The sequence below is a fragment of the Gossypium raimondii genome, chromosome 1 (genome assembly GCF_025698545.1).
Source record: "Gossypium raimondii isolate GPD5lz chromosome 1, ASM2569854v1, whole genome shotgun sequence".
Lineage (NCBI taxonomy): Eukaryota > Viridiplantae > Streptophyta > Magnoliopsida > Malvales > Malvaceae > Gossypium > Gossypium raimondii.
This window is the reverse complement of record NC_068565.1, coordinates 27,221,053-27,248,808: the sequence shown is the minus strand read 5'-3', so window position 1 is coordinate 27,248,808 and position 27,756 is coordinate 27,221,053. Positions and strand designations below refer to the sequence as shown.

At 34.2% G+C, this 27,756-nt stretch overlaps 1 protein-coding gene and 1 non-coding gene across 2 annotated transcripts; both read right to left on the bottom strand.

Annotated features, from left to right (window-relative positions):
- Window positions 1-305: 305 nt before the first annotated feature.
- On the bottom strand, window positions 306-2,503 carry LOC105785504 (polygalacturonase 1 beta-like protein 3). Its single transcript, XM_012611602.2, has 2 exons — window positions 2,351-2,503; window positions 306-2,278 (listed from the first exon to the last, which is right to left on the bottom strand). The coding sequence occupies exons 1-2, from the start codon at window positions 2,405-2,407 to the stop codon at window positions 485-487; spliced, it is 1,851 nt and encodes a 616-aa protein (XP_012467056.1). The 5' UTR covers window positions 2,408-2,503; the 3' UTR covers window positions 306-484.
- An 11,966-nt stretch (window positions 2,504-14,469) lies between these two features.
- On the bottom strand, window positions 14,470-14,576 carry LOC128032774 (small nucleolar RNA R71). The gene has a single exon (XR_008189093.1). It is a non-coding gene; the product is annotated as a small nucleolar RNA R71 (small nucleolar RNA).
- Between the last annotated feature and the right edge of the window lie 13,180 nt (window positions 14,577-27,756).

Sequence of the window (27,756 nt, the reverse complement as noted above, 5' to 3'; positions counted from 1 at the left end):
CAGTTTTTTTTTCTTCCATTTTGTTTCATTGTACATACCACAGTTTTTTCTTCCATTTTGTTTATTCAACATAAGTATACACATTTTTGAATATATATTACATATTAGACTAAAACAATAAATTTTATAAATATTGAGAGCCAAATTTATTATTAGACTAATAAAAATTTAAATAAGTACTTTCAACAAAATTCAAACTGCCATTAATATTTGGTGATCAAAAATTTAATTTGAATAGTTTAATAATTAAAAAATTAAATCAAATAATTTAATAACTAAAAAATAAAAGTTTAATGAACGAAATATAACAATAATTTAATGATATTTTTTACTTTACTTTTTCTTTTTTTAAGTGTAGAGTTAACAACTTTATTCTTCATTTTCAATAATATTATATATGATAATCTTAAGAAGGTAGCGAAATCCTTATAGGAATTTGCCCTCCCAAACTTGAACTAGAACCATAAAACCCCCTTCTTGCTTATCAGGAATCGGCTATTGTCCATGTCATATCATTCTCAAATATCCAATGACAAACTTCTATTCGACCCGGACCCGAACCTAAAGCCAAGAAAGCTCCATGACCCGAACTCCAACTAGATGTGTCCAAATGACAGATGGCAACACCATGGTTAATCTTCTCCATTGAATTTGGATCCAGAATATCAGCTTCATAGACCCGGACCTTGGGAACCGAGTGGCAATAGTAAAGTAAATACGGGTACAAACTCTGGTGACACGAAACAGATTTAGTCACTTTCCCACCATTGATTTTTCCAACACTTCCTATCATTATATTCTTCTTTGACCCATTAACGTTTTGGGTGGTACGAACCTCCACGTTCCGCCCCAGAACAGAGGTGGCGAAGTCGACCATGTCCTCGGCCGAGCCCACGCAGCGCTTCGTCTCGCCCGGGCTCGGCGGTCGCTCGCACTCTTTTAAAGCATCCAGCATTATGGTCCCCAGTGTGGAGTTGTCCCCTGCGTGGAATATCCATTTCAGTTGGTCAATCTCGGAAGACGAAAAGGGTATTTTGGAAAGGATAGTCCGTGGCAAAAACGACCTCGCCGGCATCTTATCCTTAATGTCCGGCATTGGAATCACCTTTCCTCGCTTCAACATCTTTTCCCGGAAGAACTTACCCGGCTCCACCCACTTACTTACCACAACTTTACCTGAAGCTGTTGAACTCTCATTGCTGTATCTACTGAAAGTGACACCCTTCTTTGTATAATCCTTGAAAGTGGTGTTTCTTCCATAGATCTTGAATCCTATGGACTGCCCATCGGCTCCTTGCCCATATCCAGTGAATTTTTCGGTTCCTTCGTTGAAAGATTGGCCATAGTTGTCGAAATCAACTTTCGCTCCGTTAGAACTTTTGGCATAAGATTGGAAAGAGCTGTCACCCACATTGGATTGGTCCCGGTAACTTGAGAAACTGTCAACAGCCGCATTGCCACCGTCTCCATAACTCTTGAAACCATTTACAGGATTATTGGAATCGAATGCATACGAAGTGAAAGTATCTTTAGCTCCATTCGCCGTTTTTCCATAGCCAGAAAAGTCCGACCCCATCACATTCGAATCTTTACCGTAACTTGTAAAGTCGTTAGGGACGCCATTACCGTTTTTGCCGTAATTTGAAAATGACTGCTGCCCGGCGTTGGTCTCCTCTGTGTAGTGCGTGAATGTCTGCCCATGCCCGTTAGAATCATCCGAATACGAAGTGAATCGGAGGTTAGGGACGTTGACTTCATGGTTGTAGTTGTTGAAGTTCCCGGAACCACCAGTGGCGGCTCCGCCGTAGGTGTTGAAGCTCTGGTCGACGACATTTGATGCACTGGCGTAATTGGAGAATTGGTCCTTGTGACCCGCGGAGTCCCGGCTGTAGCGACGAAAAGAGTCAACGACAACGTTGTCGTTTTCAGAGTAGTTCTTGAAGGAGTCGAGTCCAGCGAGTCGATCGGAGCCGTAATTAGTGAAGTTCCTGTCGAGGTAGAAGGCGAAGTTAACGTCTTTGGAATGTTTCTCGAGACTGGACGATAAGTCGGGGAAGCAAAAGAGTTTAGCGGAGGAACAAAAGGAAGGAAGACGAGAAGCGAGGTTGTTGTGGGCGGCGAGTTTCGAGAAACTGGCGGAGTCGACGGCAGTTAATGGTGAAACTTTAGAGAGTAAAAAATGGGTGTTGGGTATTTCCTTGTGGACCTCTTTGTTCCAATAACGAATGAAGGAGGATTTTGGAGTAAATGGGTTTCCCGACACCCCACCCAAAGTAACCTGCAATTAACCCATGAAAATAAGTAAATATTATAACCAAAATAAAATGAAAATAGAAAACAATATGATTACACTGAATGATGAGAAATGAACAAAGGAGAGGAAGAGAAGATTCCATAGATTAAGCATTTCCCTGCTTTCTTTCTTTTTTTAATTTCCCAGAGAGAGAATGGTGGTGCGCTTGTTTGTTGCGTTGGAAGAGAGGAATTTATAGAAAGAAAAAGAGAGGGTGCACTGTGGTGGGGAGACTTCTTTTGGGTTCTTTTAGCTAATATGTTTTACGGTGACCACTATATTGGAGTCGTATTTTTTTAATTTATTTAAAAATTAATTAAATTAGTTTATGTATATTAAATTAAAAATAAATTAAATTTTTATTGTTAAAAATTAATATAATTGATAGAATAATTAAATAATAATATATGACGTGTTACATTTATATCTACATAAATTAATTTTAATAATATAAATATATAAAATTTATTAAAAGTATCAATTAATTTTTGATAAAAGTATAATTTATTATTTTTAAATAAAAAATAGAATTCGCAATACATCAATTTTACTTTAACCCAACTAACATTTGCTTAAAAGTTTATATTTTGCAACTTTATTTTAAATCTTTTGTATGAATATTGATAAAACTTTTCTCCGTTTAAAGTTAAACTCCACTCACCATACTGACAGTTCTACAGACACAAATATTATAAATATAGGAACAAATATAAATGATGATAATTGCAGTGGGGAAAAGCCATCACAGTGTTTGGATTGAATAAGAATAAATAATGAGTTTTCTTGGCCAATACGTATGAAAATTCGTTACTTTTCTAAATCAAACAAAATCGTCACAAGCTTTTTCTTTTAAACACAAATAGGCATCATGTGGCGATATTCCTTTTTTAAGTTACTCTCTGGTATCCAAACTCATAAAATACAACTTACATAGTTTGTACTTTATACAAATTTTTTAAAGCAAATTTCCTAATATATTTTTACGTTTATTTATAAATCCTATTGTAAATATTATATTGGATTCTTTTTTTCATAAAGTCAAAACTATGGTTATTGGCTTTGTCTTTTTGCCGTAAGTCAAATATCAAAATTAAGGTTTATGATTGAGAATTATGTGAAAGGCTTAAATGCTAATAACCCAATTTTCAGTAGTGCTAAAAATAGTGGTTCGAGACTACTAAATCTGACGAACAAGTTCGTAAATTTTATTATTTAATATTTACAAGTCAAATATGGTTTTAAAAAGATTTTTGAATTAATAATTTCTATCTTATAAAGAATTATTAGATTCGAGTGATAAAATCTTAGTTCAAGTGGTTTTAAAAAATGAGGTATCGGGATCTTATTTCTATAAACCGAGTCGTAAATATTTTTATAAATATTTACGGAGTGTCATTAAAGTGGTATTAAAGTTTTATGGAAAATTTTTAACATTTTGATAGTGAATTAAGAATAATTAGGTATAAGGACTAAATTGCATAAAGGGTGAAAGTTGAGTTATAGATTAAAGAAAATTAAAGAGACTAAAGAAGCAATGATGCCATTGTTTCTTTATGAGGTAACATAAGGTAGATTTTTTGTGAATTTATTATATATATTATAAAGTAAACCTTAAGTGTTAAGTATATATATTATATTATATTAAAGAGACTAAAGAAAATTAAAGAGACTAAAGAAGCAATTATGCCATTGTTTCTTTATGAGGCGGCATAAGGTAGATTTTTTGTGAATTTATTATATATATTATAAAATAAACCTTAAGTGTTAAGTATATATATTATATTATATTATAATATATTAATATATAATAAAACAAAATAATAAAATAAAAGAATTAAAAAGAAACAAAGTAAAAACAAAAGAAGAAAAAAGAAAGAAAGAATGAAAAAGAAAAGGGAGAAAGAAGGAGACGAAGGCCTTAGGGGTTTCAAAGTTCCAAGTTCAATTGGTTAGTTAATTTAGTCTCTTTTTCTTGTAATTTTTATGTTTTTGAGATTGTTACAATTAGGTCCAACTAAACATTACCTTTGTTTTTTATTTTGTTAAAGATTTTGGATGTTTCCATTGATGAATCTATATGATTTTTGATGTTAAATGATGAATTTTAGATATTAGTTGCTAATTAAAAGTATTTTGTTAAGTGATTTTGATAAATTTTTCGATTAAGGATTAATTTGTTAAGTTAGTAAAAATACAAGGGTTTTTTTGTGAAATTATTGCAAAAATGGGCTGCATTGAATGCTATCAATATTCAGCTAGCATGGGTTTGCCTTAAAAATGGTTAATTTGCATGTTTTGGGTTCAGGGACTAAATTGAATAAAAGTAAAACTTTAGGGGCAATTTTGTAAAAATTTCAAAAATGACCAAATTGCATGAAATAAATTGTTTTATCGTCTAAATTAATATATTGAATGAAATTATTAATTTAGATCAAGATCGGGTGAAAAATCGAGGAAAATAAAAAATTTCCAAAATGCCCCTAAATTTTGGTATTTCTACAATTTAGCCAAGTAAGTTCGTGTAATTAAATTGTATATTTATATGTTTTAAATTTAATGTTGTGTATGTGATTTGTGTAAATTTCCATGTATGAAATTAATCACATATCCGACAATGATTGACTAAGCGTGTGTGTGAGATTTTAAGGTTTAGTATGGTGGTGTGTTGGGATCAGAGTTGCGTAGTGGGAGCGTAGTGGTGAGATTTTTGCATTTAGGTGACTGCTCAGTAGTAGAAAATTTTGGGGACAAAATTTATTTAAGAAGGGTTGAGTTGTAACACCCCAACATTTAGGGTTAGAAGTTTTAAGGTTTGTAGTTTGGGTATGTGAGTAGGGTAAGCAGTTGAGTTTATTATCGCATTTTAGTGTCAGAATGAGTTTACTGGTTTGGTGGTAGTGGGTGTGTTAGTTTATCTTTGGGTCCTTGTAACACCCGTAACTTGTATCCGTCACCGGAATAGGGTTACGGAGCATTACCATAAAATTGTAACTTAAAACATTCAATTTAAAAAATTTCATAAATCAAAATATAATTTATCCAAACTCATGCATAAAGTCCCTTATTCGAGTCTTTGAGGCCCTAGAAACACTTTAGAATCGATTTGGGACTAAATCAGAAACATTTAGAATTTTATAGAAAAAGATAAAAAAAAAGTCATACTGTAGGGGTCACATGGCTGTGTGGCTAGGCCGTGTAACTCACACAGTTGAGACACACGCCCATGTCTCACGTCGTGTGGACATTTAAAATAGGGCCACACAGCCGTGTCCCAGCTCGTGTCTGTACCCGTGTAACTCGCTGACTTGGCTTACACGGCCAAGCCACACGCCCGTGTGCTAGGCCGTGTAACTCTCGAATTTGCCTCACATGCCAGTTTGCCAGGCCGTGTGCTAGGCTGTGTAACTGCCTGACTTGAAATCCTTTAAAACCTACAGGGGAGACACGACCGTGTTGCATGGCCATGTGTCACACACGGCTGAGACACACGCATGTGTCTTAGGCCATGCAGACAAGAAATAGGTCAATTTCAAGCCATTTCTTTCACCCAAATCAAGCTTACACCTACAAGCCATTTGTACAACCAATCAAGCTTCAAAACATACCTATAACATGCATAATAAAAGGTAATTCAATATGACATCAATCCATACAACCATTATGCCAAAAGGCACCTCAATCTCAACAATCAAATATACTTAAACACATGCATAATTTAGCCATTCATCAACCATACATTTATAACCTAATTCCATACGAAAATTACCACAATGACCACATGCCAAACTCACATTCAAACATACCAAATTGGTCATCCAAAACATAACTTCACTTGACCATTTCAACACCAACCATCAAAGCATTAAAATGCTAAAAGTTCATCAACCAATGATACCACATTTACAAGCCGAACATAATGGCAATCTCATCAAGCACAATTAACCTATATATTCCATTATAACCATGACTCAAAACATCAAAATCTACTAAGATAGTTGCTGGATAGTGTGATAGGTCTCCAACGAGCTTCCAAACTGATCGAGCTTTCGATGATCTATAAAACATAGAAAAGAAAAACGACGTAAGCAGACAATGCTTAGTAAGTTCGTAAATCATGAACAAAACTTACCATTTCAATGCATAATCATAAAAATAGACATGAATCAATCCAACACAAGCTTGACACAAGCCTAAGCATCACCAACAACACAAGTTAGTACTTAATCACATATCTTAGCAAAATTCATCACATGGTAAGGTAAATCTCATAATCATAATGCATATGAATTCATCCTTTTCATAACATGGCTATACATACTTTGTTCATCAAGACTTTATAAATTTCTATAATTTCATAGTGTAATCGATCGGAACCCTTACTGGTTCATCCCTTTACACGCCCGTTGAACCACTTAGCATAATATCAAATACACGGGAATCTCACACAAAGTGTGCTAACACATGGTCAAAACCATTCCTTTCTTTTTCCTTTACGTAAACGCTCATACGAGCCATAAATGGGCCTACTCACACAAGCTAACGGTCGAAACGTAGCTATACAATGCCGCTCACACAAGCTGATGAGTATTCGAAACAAATGCCGGAACTCAGCCATCGGTAGGACGTTTAGGACCAACACCTGAAACATGGTAACCCTAATGACATGTCATTTGTATCCTATATATTTCTATGTCTCAAACGGGGCTCGATAGTCTCTGTAACGTCGTTGGATTGTTTTTCGAAGCATAATATGATAAATAACAGAATAGCATTTAAATTAAATACATTAAAACACTATTTAAACATACAAACTTATCTCGATCACAAAACCGACGAAATAGGATTGACTAGTCCGATACTTTATCTTTCCCTCGATCTAGATCTATACGAGGCTTAACTTGATCTAAATAATCAAATTCAATCCATTCAATGTTCATTCTACTCAATTCAGTCCAAAATACACACTTTTGCAAATTTACACTTTTATCCCTAATATGAAATTCATGCAATTTCATCCACATACAAAGCTAGCCGAATTCAATATACACTCATAGCAACTCATACAATTCATTATTTCATAATTTCACCTTTTATTTTACACATTTTGCAAATAAATCCCTAATCGACATTTTCAACAAAAAATAATTTACAAAAGTTGTTTATAAATCACCAAGGATTCATTTTCTTCCATCAAACATCAAAAACCACATGATACATTCACGGTAAAACCCTAACCTTTTTAAAATTTTGCAAATTAGTCCCTGGGCTAGATAGATTAAGTTACGACGACTTTAAAAACATAAAAATAATTTAAAACGAGATGAAAACTCACTCACATGCACAAGGTAGAGCTTGGCCGAACCTTCAAGCTTCTTTAATGGCTTTTCTTAGGTCTATTTTAGTGGTAGTGATGAACAAACAAATATGATAACTTTGTTTTGATTATTTTACTTAACTTATTAATTAAATTACCTATATAACCTTATACATTAACCTTTTAAATCATTTAAATGATGTCCATAAAAGTCCACTCATAATAGAAATGGTCTAATTACAACATAAATCCCTTAACCATTTAATAGCATAACCATTTAGTACCTTTAACTTATACAACTCTAATTTTGCACCTTTTATAATTTAGTCATTTTTCCTTAATTAAGCATGCAAACGTCAAAATTTCATAATGAAATTTTTATACGACCTTACTAATATTCTGTAGACATTAAAATAATAATAAAATAAATATTTTTACGTTAGATTTGTGGTTTCAAAACTACTATTCTGATTTCACTAAAAATAGGCTGTTATAATCCCGGGTTCGAGCCGTCATGTGTGTTTAGAGGAGTTAATTTTGTTTTAGATTTGTTTTTAAGTTTAAATGCATATTTATTTTTATTTAATTTTAATTTCTAATTTGGAATAGGGAGTTATCCCAAAAATTTTATTTTCACGTTCCTCTTTTCTCTCCCTCTTTCTCATTTATTTATTTTCTTTCTTTTCTCCTAGATTTCTAAAATTTTACATTTCTTTCCCCTTGAATTCTCTTTATCGTCACTTTTGTTTTGTTCTCCTTTGAATTTTTGTTGGAAATCATTGGGTTTCATTTGATTTCATTGATTGGTGTTCGGGTAATTCAAGAAATTGAAGTGGAAGTAGAGTAAGAAGTGTTCTCTGATTTTTTTAGAACAACTTTTTGTTAGTTCTTTTGTGTTACTTTGGTATGATAATAATAGATTGGTGTGTTTGTGGAGGCAAATCAGTCAGTTTTTGGTGCTTGAGATCCCAATTTAAGGTGAGTTTCTGAACCATTAGTGATTAGGGTCTGTTTTACTGTTGCAAATTCTCAGTTTCAGCTGTTTCAGTATGATTTTGTGACCACACAGGTGGCCACACAGGCGTGCGCCGCACACAGGCGGTCCACACGGCTATGTGACTTTGGGAGATTAGGGTTGTCGATGAGTTTTAGTGCCGTGTGGCACTGTTTGGGGAAATGTTGATTTTCACACGAGCATGTGCCTAGGGCACAAGTCGTGTCCCTTAGCCACACGGGCATGTTAGTTTCCCCACGTCCATGTCAACTCTGCTCCTTAATTTGGCATTTTTGGATAGTGAGTTACACGGGCTACTCACACGGCCATGTAACTCAAACACACGGGTGTGTGTCTCCTCCACACGGTCGTGTGCTTCTTCCACACGGACGTGTGTTTCTTGTACACGAGTGTGTGCCTCTTTCACGAAGCCATGTTGTTCTTCATATGGCCTAGATCCTTCTACACGGCCGTGTGGCCCTATTTTGTAAATTTTTGTTTTGTGTCGTAAATTGACCCGTTTCAATTACTGTGTAGTCCAACGTTCGTTGAGGCCTCTGTAAATTTTTCGCTTAGATTTGAGTGTGTATTTACAATTACATGATTTAATTTAATTGTTTGCTCATGTGTTTAGGTGATGTGATAAATGAATTTGAGATATTTTTGTTATCGTTAAATATTAATTGTAATACAAGTAAAACTAATTCTGAAATTGATCGACTGAATATGAGTTTCTGTATCTATGAGACTATTAGTGTTTGGTGTGCATTCATATATTTGCATAAAATTGGGGTTTTTGGTTCCAAAGAGAAGGATGACTAATTCGGCAGTTCAGTTGTAATATTTCTGTACAACGGATTACCGCATGATTTATACATATGTCAACTCGACTGCATATCTTAATTCGAGTGGCTTAGTTCCACATTTGTAGGGTGGATGGACCTGATATGGTCCTATGTGATGTTCAGGGTGGATAGGGCTTTCTTTAGTCCAATTATGGTGTGTAGGGTGGTCGGAGTGGTGTTTGGTTGGTTGGGTGGGATTTTTATTCTGTTGCACTAATTTCACATTTGGGTATAAGTTTGTCTGTATGGTTGAGGGGTTAATTGCATAATAATTTGAATAGTCCGACATGTCTTGTAACTAATGAGTTTAATGATAATATCTCTATGTTATGTTTGTTAATGGACTGCTCATAAGACTGTTTACTGTTATAAGTTATTTGTTCACTGTCTGTGTGCACACATCGAAATTATTCTCTTTGCTACTTTGTCAACTAATTTTTTTTTGATTTCGAACTCACACTGAGCTCGAGTAGCTCACCCCCTCTTAGTTTTCTTTATTTTAGGTATTTCGCGAGACTAAGCTATGGACTAGGCACATGGGAGGTCTCAGAAAGTTTGGTTTGATTTGGTTTAGTTAAAATTTTCATAATTTTTATACGGTTGGTTTTAAGATTATTTGTAAAGCGATTATATAAACTGTGGTATGGGTTAAGGTTTGAACTTTTCGTTAAACTACGTGATTTCAGGTTTGAACAACATTTTGAAAGTTTCACGCGCTGGTTTTAATTGGGTTTTCTGCTATTGTTTCAAAGTTCACACACATTTGAGAAAACAACATATTTTTCGCACAATTTCTAATCTGAAATTTCAAGTTACATTTTGGAAAAATTGATGTATTTTGAAACTTTACAAGAAACGTTAAATTGTTTTATTCCTAATTTTTTTAATGCCACTTAATTATTGTTTCAAAACATAAATAGTTAGACAATTTAGTTCTATTTTAGCAAACTGTATTCGGAATAAGTTTTAAACAATTCTTTTTGTAAATTACTGTAGGATCACTTCGGTGGTTAATGTAATGTCCGAGATTCGATAGAAACTTTTGGGTTGGGTTTTGGGGTGTTACACTCTTTTTGGTGGATTCATACCTCACAATGTACTCCTAAGATATTAGTTCTCCTTGTCCAATCTTCTAAGAGATTGAGTTCAATAGATAACTCTCAACAAATTATGTCTTCTGCTACTTCCTAGTAGACTGTCCACCCAAGGTAGCCCTTAGCAGACTTCCTCGACTGATAGCCACCATGGACTATTATGTGTTACATAGTACTAGGCATACATCCTTTCTCTCTGTAGATCTTTGGTGGACTCTATCAGTCAGATTGTTTGGGAGATCATCGCCTCCAAGTGAACTAACCGCCTATAAATGTGTAATCGTTTATAGTTAAATATCACACCAAAAATATATTAAATTAATTCGACGGTGTTCACAAGTGTACGGGTCAAATTGTAATATAGTAAGTATTACAAACGTAACACGGGTAAGTACTACGAGGATTATACCCAACGGATTGCAGATTGGAGAAATTAATATTAAATTAATTACAAAAAATTATTACTAATCTAATCGAGTAATAAATTAGTAGTGTGAATCTAAATTGATATTTTAATTAAAAAAATTAAATTAACTAATCTAAATTAACCTAATAGACTTTCCTATTCCTAATGTCGACAATGTGAGCCTCTAGCCTATGATCAATTAAATCCCTAATTTTCTAATTAAATAATTAATTATCCTAAATTGAGTTATTTATCACCCTTAGCTAAGGCTACCCTCTCAGTTCATCTTTATTAAGGATTACCACCTAAGTCACCCTTCCAGTCTCTTCCTAGGCTTATGGATACCCTTTTGATCTCATCGCTTGGCACAAGTTATACACAATAGGATACCCTTCTAGTCTCACCTATCTTGATATTCTATCAGGGATGTCACTTTCTAATATACTAAGTACCCTTGAATAAACAACCAATTTTGGATAAATAATAACTTAACAAATTAATTATTTTATTAATCAAATCATGCAAGATATGAAATAAGTGCAAGAAATCATTCAATTATTTATACAAATGCTAATTGATCAAAGAAACAAAATATAAATAAAATAATAATAGAGAGATAGGAGAATACTCATTGATAAATATATTGAAGCGTGGATTTGGAGTAATCCTCGCTCATGATTATCTTCACTTAGGAATAGAAAAGTTTTGATTACACAAACATGAGAAGAAAATAAAACAAAAAAAATTGTGTTTAATGAATGGGTTGATTAATTGATGCCTCTTATTTATAGGCTAAGAGATGTGCACTTTATGCCCGATATGCCCCCGATAATTTGGGTGCAGGTAAGAAATAAAATCTCTGAGAATCTGAAAAAAATACAATTACCGATGTCATCCTTACTTGTAGCCCACATCAAGGCTTATGGCTCAACACAAGGCTATTGTGGCTCAACACAAGGCTATGTGTTGCAACACACACATTGTGTGTCATGCCACGCAAGGCATTTTGTGGCTTTGGACATTTTCTCATGCTTTCACGGCTCAGAAGCTTGTGCATCACTCACCCCAAGTTCCTATGTTAATTGGGCCTAAAATTAAGCCTCCTGCACATTTAAATACCCAAATTAAACCTACCTAATGCCCGTATCGGCCTAATAGGTCATCAACACCAAAAACTGTGTTTAAAATACTTATTTTTATTAACTTTTAATCTTAAGCTAAAAATGCAATATTAAATATTAAATTGGCTAGAAAACAAACTCCTTAAGTGTGGAATTGACTCAAATTAGCTACTACATTTGACAACAAGTTAAATACCCTCACACTTAAGTTTTTGGTTGTCCTCAAGCAAACTAAACAAAACAAAATAACAATTGAAACTAAAATTGAAAACAAGAAATAAACATGCAAAGACAATAAAATGTACTTGAACTAGCTTGATATAAGAAATTAGATCGGAGCATCGACACTAGGAAGATTTGCCTAAATATATAACTCTAACTAGAAATTTAAACAATTCAAAGTCATTTACACGTAAACAAATTAGTTCAATAAATTACAAAATAAACAAGTTAAAAAATTAAATATATAGCTCCATCAAAATGTATATATGAATCTAGTATTTATTTTTGTAGAGTATAGTTAGTTTGAATATTTTTCTTTCCTACTCGGTTTATTTTTATCCATGCTTTGAAATCTAATGCGTAATATTTCCTTGATAGCCCTTATTTTTTATTTTCTTTTTTTTATTTGTGCCAATACGATTAATAATTTTTCTTGGGCACTTTTTGTAAGGGTTAACTAGTCATACTGCACCATTTCAATAACCATGGATTTTACTGAGTATTTTCTTTTTAATTGAACATCCTATACTTCTATAAATATAATTACCTATTCACACCTACCTTTATCACTTGGTATTTTTAATCTCTTTTTCCTATTTATAGTTTAATAAACTGAACTAATTATTCTAAATATAAACAACATAAATTAATTAATTTCAGGCTAAATTTACAATATAAACAAACAATCTAGGTTAATGCTCCTGACATTCTTGTATTTCTACAAGCTCAAGCACACACATAACACACAAAATAAAAAAATTTAAAACGAATGAAAACAACACAAAATAAAAAAATATTTAAATTTTCCTATGTCACCCCTACACTTTATTCGGCACATTGTCCCTAATGACTCGATTTTGTTTATTCAAAATAAATATGTATCATGATTTGAGTTAATTTGTTTTGTATTTTGAATATTTTGTGCAAATGACTATTTCATTCATTTAGGTTTAATTCATGTTAATACTTGTAAAAGTATGGCCAACAATTGTAGGCTAATGAATTAACTATTTAATCTGAGAAAAGGTAAATGGTTAATTGACAACAGACCTAAATGGTGCATATCATGTCGATATCGAAAGATGATTGTTGTATGTATAAACTGTAATAATGCCTGAAAAGGTGATTTCTAGGTTAGTTTTGACATAGACATATGCGGAATAACTTAAGTACATAGTAGCACTTCGAGAGAAATCTATGCCTTAATTAAAATTGGGTTTAACGAATTTTCATATTGCCATGATCCTTTTGTGATATTCTTTTTATGAGTGCCAATAAACTCTTGTTAAGTGAAATATTTATTTTAGTCTATTCATGTTGTGTTTTATTAAATCTTGTGTTTAATCTTTCTATTGTGATTATTTTTTGCAAGATGTTTTGTTTAACTTTGTGGGTATTTGGCTTCTGATTACATTACTTATAGATTTTTCTCTCAACAATTAAATCTTTTTATTATTTTGTCTAATCAAATTGTTTTTAAACTTTACAAATAATTCACACAACAGCCCTTGTGTACACTTGAACGTAATCATGCGACACAAGTTTTTGGTGTTGTTGTCAAGGATTGTATTTTGTCAATATTTGTGAAGATAATTGTTTTTCAATTTGGTTTATTATTTTTGTGATTTTTTAGGGTTTATAACATAGACCGAGTTATCAATCAATAGCCAATTGACCCAAAAATTGAATGCACTTTTAGGCAAAGAAGAAGGGAATGGTTAGTCCAAAGACATGTCAAAGAAATGAATCAAAATCTAAGAGAAGACATAGCCTGTAGTACTCGTAATCTGATTCTTGTTGCTGATGACAGAGATCGAGCTATTCGGTAGCATGTTGTGCCCCTATTTAGTGAACTCAATCTAGGGAATATAAGACCCGAGATTGAGGCCCCTCAATTCGGGTTAAAACCAGTGATGTTCTAGATGTTGCAAACAATGAGATAATTCAGTGGGATGCCTACTGAAGATCCGCATTTACTCCTCTGCTTATTTATGGAAGTAAGCGACTTTTTTAAGTTATCAAGAGTATCTAAAGATGCCTTAAGATTGAAGCTTTTCTCATATTCAATGCGATATTATGCATGAGCATGGTTGAATTCCTTATCGCTTGGTTCTATTTCCACATGGCAAGAATTGGCGAAACGTTTTTTGATGAAGTTTTTTCCACCAAGTAAGAATTATAAGCTCAGAAATGAAATTACTACTTTTTAATAATCTGAGGACGAGTCCTTGTATGATGCTTGGGAATGATTTAATTAATTATTATTAAAATCCCTTCATCATGGTATTCCTCATTGCATCTAATTGGAGACTTTTTACAATGGTCTCAATGCTCACACAAGAATGGTGATAGACACTTCAGCTAACGAAGTTCTTCTTTCAAACTCATACAATGAAGCATATGATATTCTTGAAAGAATTTCAAGTAATAACTATCAGTAGCCAACCAATCGAGCAGCCATAAGAAGAAAAGTGGCAGGAGTTCATGAAGTCGACGCTCTTACGTCTTTAGTAGCTCAAGTATCTACTATGACTTTCATGCTTAAAAATATTTCTATTAATCGTTGCAACACTAACATGATAGGTCAACAACAAATTTAGTTTGAGAACATCGCGTATGTATACTATGGTTATGGTCATGCATTTGAAGATTATCCGTCAAACCCAGAATCTATCTACTATGTAGGAAACCAACATCAAAATAGGAATGGCCCAAGTCCATAATCAAAGCATTACAATCCTACATGGAAAAATCATCCTAATTTCTCTTGGAGTAATCAAGGGGCCAGTCTAGGTGATTCCTATATGCCTTCACGATCAAATCATTTGCCAGGGTTTTCTCAAGAGACACAGAAACCTCAGCTAGCTGAGTCTTCAAATAGTTTGGAGAAGCTATTGAAAAAAATATGGCTAATAACAATGCAACTCTAAGGAATATAGAGAACCAGATGAGACAGTTAGCCAACGAGCTAAGAAAAAGACCTCAGGTTGCTTTGCTATGTGATATAAAGAATCCCACTAGCATAGGTAAAAAGCAGTGTAAAACTATCACTTTGAGGAGTGGAAAGGTGTTGGAACCAATAACTATTAAAACTAAAAGTGAGCTTGTTATTGTCCAAAATTAGAAGGAAGTTCAATAAGAAGTTGAATCTCCCACAGTGAAAAATCCTATTCTTGTGATCCCTATTGAGGCACAACCGTAGCAGAGTAGTTTGAAGAATCAACACCCATGATGAATACAGAACCAACACCAAAAAGTTGTCCAGTTAAGGTTAAAACTCCACCACATTTTTATGGTCTAAAAACACACGACACTTTTCCACATAAAGGTAGTGTGTCTAGATCTTTAATGCCAACACTACCATTGCAAGCTTTAAGTCATTGTTTGGAAAATTCTTTTCATGCGGCTTGAGCTGGCAAGATGCATATGTCACAACCTTTCCTTCTTGCATAAGCACACATCCTAACCCAATAAAGGATGCGTCAGTATACATAGTATACTCCACACCAGATTCTGGTTGGGCTAATATTGGAGCCTTGATTAGAATAACTTTCAACTTATGAAAACACTTCTGACATGCCTTTGTCCATTCAAACATTTCCTTCCTCCTTAGCAAACATGTGAGAGGTGTTGAAAACATGGCGAATCCTTTAACCTGCCAAATCCAAGAAGCTACGTACCTTAGTGACGTTCTTTGACAGATTCCAATCAAGCACGACTTTAACTTTATCAGGGTCTACCTTAATATCTTCAGTAGAAATAACATGACCAAGAAAATAAACTTCTCTCAGCCAAAAATCACATTTGCTGAATTTGGCGTACAACTTGTTCTCGCGCAATGTTCTTAGCACAATCCTTAGATGTTCCACATAACTAGCCACGCTTTTAGAGTAGACTAAAATATCATCGATTTAGACTTCAAAAAACTTATCCAAGTAAGGTTGAAATACCCTATTCATCAAATCCATAAATACCATTGGTGCATTCGCTAATCCAAACAGCATCACCAAAATTTCATAATGCCCATAACATGGACGAAATGAAGTTTTTAGAGCATCATCACCTCCAATCTTCACATGATAGGAGCCAATACCCAAATCAATTTTAGAGAATATTGTAGTTCCAATTAACTACTCAAGCAAATCTTCAATTTGAGGTAATGGATACTTATTCTTCACATTCACTTTGTTCAGTTGGTGGTAATCAATGCATAGGCGAAGTGTCCCATCCTTCTTCTTTACAAACAAGGTTGGTGCACCCCAAGGTGAAACACTTGGTTGGATAAATCCCTTGTCCAATAGATCCTATAGTTGTGTCTTTAATTCCTTCAATTCTAATGGCGTCATTCTATAGGGGGCATAGGATATGGGCACAGTACCAGGCTCTAACTCAATAAAAAATTCTACCTCTCTATCTAGTGGCATACTTGAAAGTTCTTCCAAAAACACATCAGAAAACTCTTTTACAATCGAATCTTGGCTAATATTCATTCTTAACTAAGAAGAATCCATAATATATGCCAAGTAAGCATCTATGCCCTTAACCTAAAACTTTCTGGCGGATACTACAAAAATTATTCTACTCGCCAAACTAGTTTGTACACTACCAGGCAACAACACTTCTTTCCTTTCTATAGTTAACAATTGTACTCCTCTAGCTCAACAGTCAACTATGGCGTAGTGTCTAGTTAAGCAATCTAACCCAAGAATAGTGTCAAACTCATGGAAACTTAATAGCAACAAGTTTGCTAAAAAGTTGTGCTCGCCAAAAAATAACGAACAGTTCTTAATCACTCTATTAACCATCATACTTTGACCAAGGGGTTGGTCACTAATACATTTGTCTTAGAGTAAACAACTTCAAGACTCATACATTCTATGAGTTTGGTACAGATGTACGAATTGGTTGACCCTAGATCTATTAATGCATAATTGTTATTCCCAAGAAAAGAAAATTTACCCGTTATAACCTCTAGAAAATTAGCATCTTCTTTGGCTTTCATCCAATACACTCTGGTGGTCACTCTACAGCCGTGCTTAGTATAGCTCTTTTTTAGAGCCCCCTAAACTGATCCTAACTTTCCTGCCACTCCCGATCTCACTTCATGCTAAATAATTTCAGGCCCACGTATAGATTGTTTTGAATTTCAACCTTAGAGGGACACTTTCTAAGTTGATGATCCATAAACCCAAATCCAAAACAAGCTCCAAAATGTTTCCAATATTCTCCTCTATGATTTCTCCCATAGTGCTCATAGACAGATTTTCTCATCATTTTGGATCCAACTGTACTCGTCATCGAGGTATGTAATGCGTAGGTTTGTACAAGAGTACACAATCGTTATCAAGTAATAAGTAAGTATCGAGTTATCATCTCCACAGGGATTGTATTTGTGCTGAGTCACTTTATTTGTAAAATTATAAAAACACAATATAGTTGAAAAGTGGTGATTAAAATATATTAAAATAAATGCAATGATCCTTAATGCAAATTATCCTAAGTATGCAAACTATATGAATGAAATAGATTTTAGTAAAATTAAATACAATTTGCAACAATTATAACATAAATAAACTAGGACAATTACTTTAATTAAACTTAATTTATTATCAACATGCTTAATAACATTCGGAAAAACATTCCATTGCAACTTGATCTTTCATGAGTTTTGAAACGACATTAGGTCCTTTCGGAATCCTTTACTTAGTAAATACACATTTTACTGATCCTTATTTACTAAGGGTTTCTTAGCATTCGTGTGAGGTAACATGGACAAGTCAGGTTTGAAACAATTTAATCACACAAATCTAAAAACTATGCAGATAACAGAGCTTGGTCAGAGTTGTTATGCAACCTTCAATTTAATCGGGTCAGGATCTAAATTGAGCATGCACATTTCAATTATGTGTCCATTAGCCGTCGTCTAGTCAGGATCGCTCAGCTAATTTAGATGCATTTCAATCACGTATGAATGAACTATAGACTTGATTTTGATTGAAAACATGATCGATTGAGGCACAAACATTATAAGCATGAATCAAATAAATATTATTTAATCAAAGCAATCATCCTAGCTTAAATAAAATTAAGCTAACATTGTTGTAAACAAGAACAAAGAATACATAGCAAACATCTTTATATTAAATTATAGAAAAGGAAGATTAAACCCAATTCAGAGTGGCTGTCACCCAAGACTCTGACTAACGAGGCTCCTTTGTTCCTTTACTTTGCTCCTTTGCTGATGACTCTCCAAGGTGGCCGACCAAGGGTTCTTTAAGAGGCTTAATTGCTAAAAACTCTATGAAGAGATGATGCTAGGCGTGGGAATGGAAAAGGCTAAGAGAATTTGGAGAAAATAGAGAATGATGAGAATTAATAAGGAATGATTAAGGGATGCTTGAGGAATGATGAATGAAGAAATGAGGGGGTCTTATTTATAGGTGAGGAGAGGGGGATAATTTGCTTAAAATAGTGGATGTTAACCTCTTCAAATCTCCTCAAATTGTGGCTGGCCATGCTTAGTGGCTTTTGACTTGATTTTCTGCTTGATTTTTAAGCAATTTTGGATGCCACACAACTCAGGACTGAGACTTGGTCAATCGTAAATCTTCGGGCAAATCTCTAATTTCTTCAACACTGGAAGGACCTTGTGTAATTAAACCAAAGAATGGTTTAAATGGACAACCATGTGTAGCCAAATATTGGGTTGACTTGGTCTCTAATTTGGACGGTTTTGTAATCCAACAAAGCTATCAGACCTATCCAGAATAAATCAACAAGTTAAAGGACCAAAGAATAAAGTTTATCCAATTTAATTAATTAATTAAAACCTAAATGATTAATGAAATATTTTAAAATGAATTATTAAATATAATTTTACATTTTATTATTTAATTTAATCATGTATGGCCCACTTTGTGTCTTAAAAAATATAATATATTCCAATTAATATAAAATAAGCCATTTATTGCATGAAAACTATATAATAAAACATAAAATCACATTTTAATAATTTCTATGTCCTAATTTCATATTTTCACATATTTTATTAATTTATTAAACAATTACTTAGTTTTAACAATGGATTTAAGTAAAAAGGTGATAAATTACATAGGAAAAATCCTATATATTTTTCCGTTTACACACCCCCAAATATAAATCATTGCTTGTCCTGAGTAATGTTTATGCGTAGCAAAAGGTCTTGCTAAGGCAAAATTGCTAATTGTGTAAGCAGCATCAATCTTTGTCCCATAATCATGCATTAATAACTTCATGCTTATCGAACTTCTTTATTAACAAGTAATTCATATGCAAACATTCCTTAAGATTATACTAAGCTTCAAAATATGCCAACATGAATCATAGTTTGCATGTATGTCACAACCATAGATAACATTCTTCATTCAACATGATTTCCTATCAATCAAGCAAACAATCATAAGGCTTATTTATGATCTTCACATGTTGAACTGAGGACTTCCTCGCCTTTAATGTAGGTGACATAATCATCAAATCAATTGGTCTTTTATAAGGTTGTAATGGGGCTCAATTAAAGGTAGGGATTTTAAAAGATGGGACATTTTGGTTTTAAAAATCTTAACCTTTAAATTTGTCTTGGTTTTCTCGTAATACAACCTTTTTCTTTAAGTGAACCTTTGGAACAGCCCCAAACTTATTTTGAACTCAAGCTCATACATTTTTTCTTTTTGAAGACTGAGCGAATTTTTCATGGCAAACATTACTAAAGCTAAGATCATACAAGCATTCCATTCTTTATAATAACATACTTTCACTTAGATAAAATCATCATTCATACTTACATACAAACTATCTCAGTAAAAAAAATCTCTAAACATTTATTTATTAAAACATACTTATGAAAGAAATAATTGAAGCATACTTGAAAAAAAATTAAAAGTTTGAGTAATTTATTTGCCTTACCCCCTTTAAAAAGAAGCAATGTTCTCATTGCAAGAACAAAGTAATGAATGAAAACTGAACACCAGGTAGGGTTGTAAAGAAAAAGAGGCGAGTCATTAATTAAGACTACTTAAATACTAAGTCTTCCCTAATAACCCAATCCTAGACATGTTCATTCCCATTACCACATCACTTAGTCTTATTCTTTCTAAAGAAGTGTTAAGTTTGTTCATGCTTGCTATGTTTTATTCTATAGAAATTAAATCCTAATTACGAAAAATAAATTCCTAAAGACCTAAAAATAATTAAATAAATAACAGGACAAGAATCCCCCTTTTATTTTTCTGATTTATTCCCCTTGTCTTCTTTAGCTTCATCTCCGCTTGCATCGTCAGCATCTTCCGTTCATGTCTCAAAGATAACATCTGGGAACTCAGGAACAAAAGTATTAAAGATATTTTTAAAAGTATTTCAAATTGAGTCATCTTTTTTTTTTTGCATATCTCTAGTAAGTTTGTTGTTGGTTGTGCATGAACTTGCACATATCCATCAAAATTGACAACTCTAATTTCCTTGAAGTACTTGCAGAAGTGGGCATGAGAGTTGTATATTTAGGTTCAATACTTAGCTTGACTGGTTCATCTTCTGGCTCAACCCTTTGATACGAGCTCGGTTATGGATGTCTCGAGTCGTATGTATTGCCCAATCGTGAATTGGAGTAAGAAGTGGCTTGTTCTAGAGTCGCTTAGTTTTGGTAGCAAAAAATAATTGCTAAATCGGATGGAAAGGTTTTCAAATGAAAGTTGAAAGATGAATAATGGGATGGGTAGATGGAATTTCGGCTAAGGCCAAAGAAAGAACCAACAATGGAGAAATTGTTGACCCGAATCTTAACAGGACACTTAGGTAAAACTTTGGTTTGAATTGGAAGATTAAACCTTGACCCTCTACCAAGAATGATAGGAACTAGAGGTATAGGAATGCCACACCAATAAAGGTGATAAGTTCGGTTTCAAGGAAAAGAATTGACGCCACAAGAAAGTTGATAAGTCGATTCAGTTCCAGAAAAGAACAAGGAGAATTGGATAATCTCTCAAGTCTCAAATTTAACATAAATTTAGCAAAAGTCCCTCCAACAAGCCATTTACAACATATTTATAGCCTATAATGTGCCCAGCCGAATGGCCACAAAAATTCAGATTAAATGTGTAACACCCCTTACCCGTATCCAATGCTGGAACAGGGTACGAGGTGTTACCAGACTTAAAATTTCTTAAACATATAAGACTGGGTCATAAAATTTCGTGAACATGTATCAGACTATAATTGGACATCCGAATATCCAATTTTACATTCACATTCCCATACACATCGTCATTCATGAAATCATTTGTAAACCACCTCAACAACATTCAATTATGCAATTACCACATACATGAATAACCATATCATAGGCGTATAACAACCGTCAATATTGGCCATAAGATATATGACATATATGACAAAACGACCAAACCTACTATACATGCCATAACCCAAAAATTTATGTATCTAGATATACCAAGTGTTCTAATTGATAGTGTGAGCGAATCTCCGACGTCCACCAATCCCCGAGCTAACTTGGCGATACTATAAGGTAAAGGAAAAGAGAGAGGAAGTAAGCATAAATGCTTAGTAAGTTCATATGAAAATAATGAGAAATTATTAAACTTGTGTGGACAAATCCTCGCAATAATTTCTTATGATGATATAGTCATTATATCACATGCTTACACTTTATTACTAATATTCACATTAATCTGTCTACTTGAGTCACTGTCACTAAATTATTTATTTCTCGAGCTACAGAACTCCAAATGAAAAACCGTAGATTTTCCCTGAAACTAGACTCACATAATCTCTTACCAATTAATACATTTTATTCATTAAATATTCCCCTATTTCACTGTTCGACAACTCTGACCCCTCTTCACTAAAAATTAATTATCTCATTGAACGAAATTCAAATGATGTCCCCACTTGTTTCTCTTGATAGTAGACTCATTTATAAATTTAAGCATGTAAATTACAAACTATAATTATTTTTGTACAATTTTTTAATAATTTTCCAAAGTTGGAACAGGGGATTTCGAATTCATTCTATCCCTGTCTCGCTAGAATTCAAATATCTCAAAATATATATCTCTTTTGCTTACTCTATTTCCTTTATATGAAAATAGACTCCTTCAGCTTTAATTTCATGTCTCATACAACCTCTAATTCAATTTCCACCATTTTTGGTGATTTTTCAAAGTCACACAATTGTTTCTGTCCTAAACTGTTTTGTTGTTAAATTTACTCATTCTTAATTTCAATGCCTCATTTCATCATGCCAAAGGGTTGATTAAAGATCGAACACATTGTTCGTAACATATGTTTTCACTTAATTAGTTTCCCAATAAACACATTGAAATAATCTCAGTTACACGGTGGATCAGCACACAACACCACCCTTATAATCAATAGTACTCAGAGAAATCAGCACATAGCAACTACCTTTATACTCAATGGTACAGGGTGAATTCAGCACATAGTAATCACTTATATAACCATTGGTATCCAGTGAAATCAGCACATAGCAATCACCTTTATTTTCATTAATATCCGGTGGAATCAGCAAATAGCATTCACCTATATTTCCAACGATATCCGATCCATTCCGAAGGTTCAACCACAAATTCTCATATATATATATATTTAAACCTTTTTCCAACTCTTCCATATTCAACCGTAATTCATTATTCACCTCAAGTAATTATTCCATATTCAATCATATCTCATAAAAAATGTTAAAATGTAAGTAAAAACAAGGAATTAATCACATACAAACTTACTCGTTTGCATCCTTATTAATAATGCATCATAATCTGAGCACATTATTTATGAGTCTCATATACATACCTGTGCCTAGTCATAATACTCACATATCCTACTCTTACTTATCTTGAGCATACTCCTTAAATTTCCCGTTGAACTACTTGTAATATTAGGGATGTTTGGGATATTTCGTACACCTAGTAGGACGCCAATGCCATATCCCAGATATGGTCTTACATGGAATCACATATCGATGCCGATGCCATGTCCCAGACATGGTCTTACTCTGGCCCTCATCTCGAGCCGATGCCATGTCCCAGACATGGTCTTACACTGGCTCTCATCTTGAGCCGATGCCATGTCCCAGACATGGTCTTACACTCGAGCCGATGCCATGTCCCAGACATGGTCTTACACTGGCTCTCCTATGTCCGTGCCGATGCCATGTCCCAGACATGGTCTTACACTAGCACTCATCGGTCTGTGCCGATGCCATGTCCCAGACATGGTCTTACACTGCACACTCACTGCCATGGTCCAACCATGGTCTTTTCCATCAATTCATCATGAGTTGTAGTACGAATGTACTTGACCCTGCATTTCTCACGATTGATCCTTCAATCTAATCTTGTACTTGCATAAAGTCATGATTAAATAACAAATATATATATAAAATAAAACATCATCTTAATTCAAATTTAATAATCGATCACTTAGACTAACCATATGAACTTACCTCAACGCGAATCGATCATTTTGATTTATATTTCCCCGTACTTAGTCCAAATCTGGATTTCTTCGATCTAAAATGTCACATTTCACTTAATTATCACTCACATTACTCATTTTAATATAAAAATCATACTACGAAAAATTTACAATTTTGCCCCTAAACTTTCTCATAATTACAATTTTGCCCCTAGGCTCGTAATATGATTTTTATTCAATTTCCATAACATTCAAGGTCAGCCAAACCTTTTTCTCTTCTAAAGCAACCTCAAATTCTTATTATTTACAACTTTTAGGAGCATTTACAACTTTTACTAATTAACCCGTTTTAACCATTTTCAACGAAAATCACTTAGCAAAAATCGTTCTCCTAACCTCGTGCACCATTATTCTATCATTAAACATCAAAATGCACAAATATCTAGCATGGGTAAATTTTTAAACTTCATTTTTCATGCAAATAAATAGTAAAAATAGAAAGGTTAAGCTTCTAGGATCTCAAAAATACGAAGAACATTAAAAGCGGGCTCAAATGCACTTACAATTGAACTTTGAAAAGCTTGAAACCCTAGCCATGGCTTTCTGAAAGTTTGGCAGTATGGAGAAGAGAATGAGCAGATTTTGGGTTTCAATTTTGTCTTTTATGCCTTAAAACACCCAAATGACAAAAATGCCCTTTTTACTATACCTTCAATTTTTACCCTCCCATGACTAGTTTTGTCCATAACAAAATATGATGGTCTATTTTTCATTTAAAGACCTCTAATTTAAACCCCCATTTAAAACAAGTACTTATGTTCTAGAACTCATATTTTGCAATTAATACAATTGAATCCCAATAATAAAATTGGCCATTTTATCGATAAAATTTCTTAACAAAATTTGCACACCATCACCCAAACATATCATAGACTCTAAAATAATTATAAATTAAATATTTCTACTTCGAGTTTTTTTTTGAAACTACTGTTCCGACTAGGCCCTATTTTGGGCTGTTACAAAATGAGCTAATTTAATGAGCTAAAATAGCTTAAGAGCTAAGTTCACTCCTTTGAAGAATCCTAGACCTTGGGGACGGCAATGGCATCAAAAATCTTTAAGGTCCTTCAATAATCAGCCTTGGAAATTCGGATGGCCAGCAGCAGCTTTAAATGACGTCTTGGGCACACAAATAGCTCCTAAATACTTTCAATCAACTTAAATGAGCTGGACTAAATTTGCAAGTCCTTTGGTGCATCAGCTTTGGAACCTGAAGATGGCTTTTAATGCTCCTTGGAAGCATGAAACGTCAGCCTTGGTTTAAACTCACTTTGGAAATTCACAAACAGGTGCTCTTTGCTGTACCCGAAGCAAAACCAGCTGGAATTAATTCCTTGAGCATTGGTCTCCACGAAAAAGGAAGAAAGAAAATTCGGCTGCTTTAATGGTGTTCAAGAACGTCCCCAACATGCTAGACTTTTTAATTGCTTTGCTGCACATTGAAAATCAGCAAACATGCCCATTAATGCCGTCCATGCACCAAGCATACCACCTGCATTTTAACATTAAAAATTCGGTTAGGCATGTTAAATAAACTCAATTAAGTTGTCTTAACTCAAGACACTTTAAATGGCTGCAAACAAGACAAATTAAATTAGTTGAAGACAACTTAATTTGCTGTAGTAATCTAGACAAACTAAATAACTTAAACACTCATATTGCTGTACTAATTTAGACAAATTAAATAAAATAGTTTATCAAACAAATTAAACACATTAAATAAACTAAATTAACTAATTTTTATTCCAGCAAATTAAATGAACTAGAATGAACTAATTAAGCTAAAATTCAGCTTGAAGTAAACTGCATGGGACTCCTAAGGAGCTGGTCTAAGCTTGATCGATTGATTTAGCAACTGATTCTCCCCACGCTCGGTCCACACAGCTTGATAATGCCTCTTGTAACTTCTTTGCTCGAGACCTAGTGATAGATCCTTGGGGCAGCTCAATATGATCAATGGAAGATTCACAAACTGAGTTTGCATCATTCCCCCCTTCTTCGACGCGATTTGTCCCCAAATTGTCACCTACATCGAAAAGGGATAAGTCAGCAACATTGAAAGTAGCACTCACCCCATACTCACCAGGTAAATCAAGCTTGTAGGCATTGTCGTTAATTTTTTTCAAAATCTGAAAAGGACCATCTCCCCTTGGCAAAAGTTTGGACCGCCTTTGATTTGGAAATCTCTCATTGCGCATGTGGATCCAAACCCAATCTCCGGGTTTGAACGTCACTCGCTTGCGTCCCTTGTTGGCTTGACGAGCATATTGCTCGATTCTTCGCTCAATATTATCCCTTACTCGTTGGTGTAATTGTTTCACAAAATCAGCCTTTTTCTTTCCGTCTACATGCACCAATTGATTAGAAGGTAAAGGTAACAAGTCTAACGGAGTTAAGGGATTGAAACCATATACCACTTCAAACGGAGAATGCTTAGTTGAGGAATGCACCGATCGATTATATGCAAACTCTACATGAGGTAAACACTCCTCCCAAGTCTTTAAGTTCTTCCGAATGATTGCTCGAAGAAGTTAGATAAAACTCGGTTTACAACCTCCGTTTGGCCATCAGTTTGGGGATGGCATGTCGTTGAAAGCAATAGTTTGGTTCCAAGTTTGCCCTATAAGGTTCTCCAAAAATGACTTAGGAATTTTGCGTCTCGGTCCGACACAATGGTCCTTGGAACTCCATGTATCCGCACGACTTCCCTAAAAAATAAATTAGCAATATTCAAGGCATCGTCAGTTTTATTGCATGCTATAAAATGGGCTATTTTTGAAAATCCATCTACTACAACAAACACTAAATCTTTGCCATTCTTGGTTCTAGGAAGCCCTAGAACGAAGTCCATTGAGATATCCATCCATGGAGCTTCCGGGATTGGTAATGGCGTGTATAGCCCATGGGGTTGGATTTTTGATTTCGCCTTTTTACAAACAAGGCAGCGCTCGCATACTTTAGCAACGTCACGCTTCATCTTCGACCAATAAAAATGTTCTTGAAGTACGGCCAAGGTCTTGGCTATGCCGAAGTGACCCATTAAACCTCCTCCATATGCCTCATGAATGAACACGTCTCTAGTGGAGCCTTGGGGTATACATAACCTATTTTCTCAGAAAAGAAATCCATCTTGCTGGAAATATTTGTCAAATGCTCCTTGCACACATAACTTATACATCTCTCCAAAATCAGAATCGTTAGCATACAATTCCTTTAAATGAGCAAAACCAAGTAATTTAGCATCCAAACAATTTAAAAGAGTGTACCTTCGTGATAACGCGTCAGCCACTATATTCTCCTTACCTTGCTTGTATTTGATCACGTACGGGAACGACTCTAAAAATTCAACCCATTTGGTGTGGCGTTTATTTAGCTTAGTTTGCCCTTTTAGATGCTTCAAGGATTCATGGTCCGTATGTATAACAAACTCTTTTGGCCAGAGATAGTGCTGCCAAGTTTCTAATGCACGAATTAACGCGTACATTTCTTTGTCGTAGGTGGGATAATTGAGCGTGGCCCCGTTAAGCTTTTCACTAAAATATGCCACCGGACGCCCATCTTGAGTTAGGACAGCACCTATACCTATGCCAGAGGCATCACATTCGACCTCGAAGGTTTTATTAAAATCAGGTAAACAAAGAAGTGGGGCATTAGTTAAACATTCCTTAATTTTAATAAAAGCTGACTCTTGCTCATTAGACCAATTAAAGGGAGAGTTCTTTTTGATGATACCGGTTAATGGTGCTGCAAGGGTGCTAAAATTTGGCACAAACCTACGATAGAAGCTCGCGAGACCGTGAAAGCTCCTAACTTGGCTGATATTGCTTGGCCGGGGCCATTCTTGGATTGCCTTGATTTTTTCTTGATCCACCTCGAGTCCATTTGCACTCACAACAAAGCCTAAAAAAACAACTTTGTTAGTA

What these genes read in the sequence shown, in the direction of transcription:
- LOC105785504 (XM_012611602.2), bottom strand. Translation starts at nt 2,407, where the DNA reads ATGCTTAATCTATGGAATCTTCTCTTCCTCTCCTTTGTTCATTTCTCA. An exon ending in TTCATTTCTCATCATTCAGT is followed by an intron (nt 2,279 to 2,350) that starts GTAATCATATTG and finishes GGTTAATTGCAG; the next exon opens with GTTACTTTGGGTGGGGTGTC.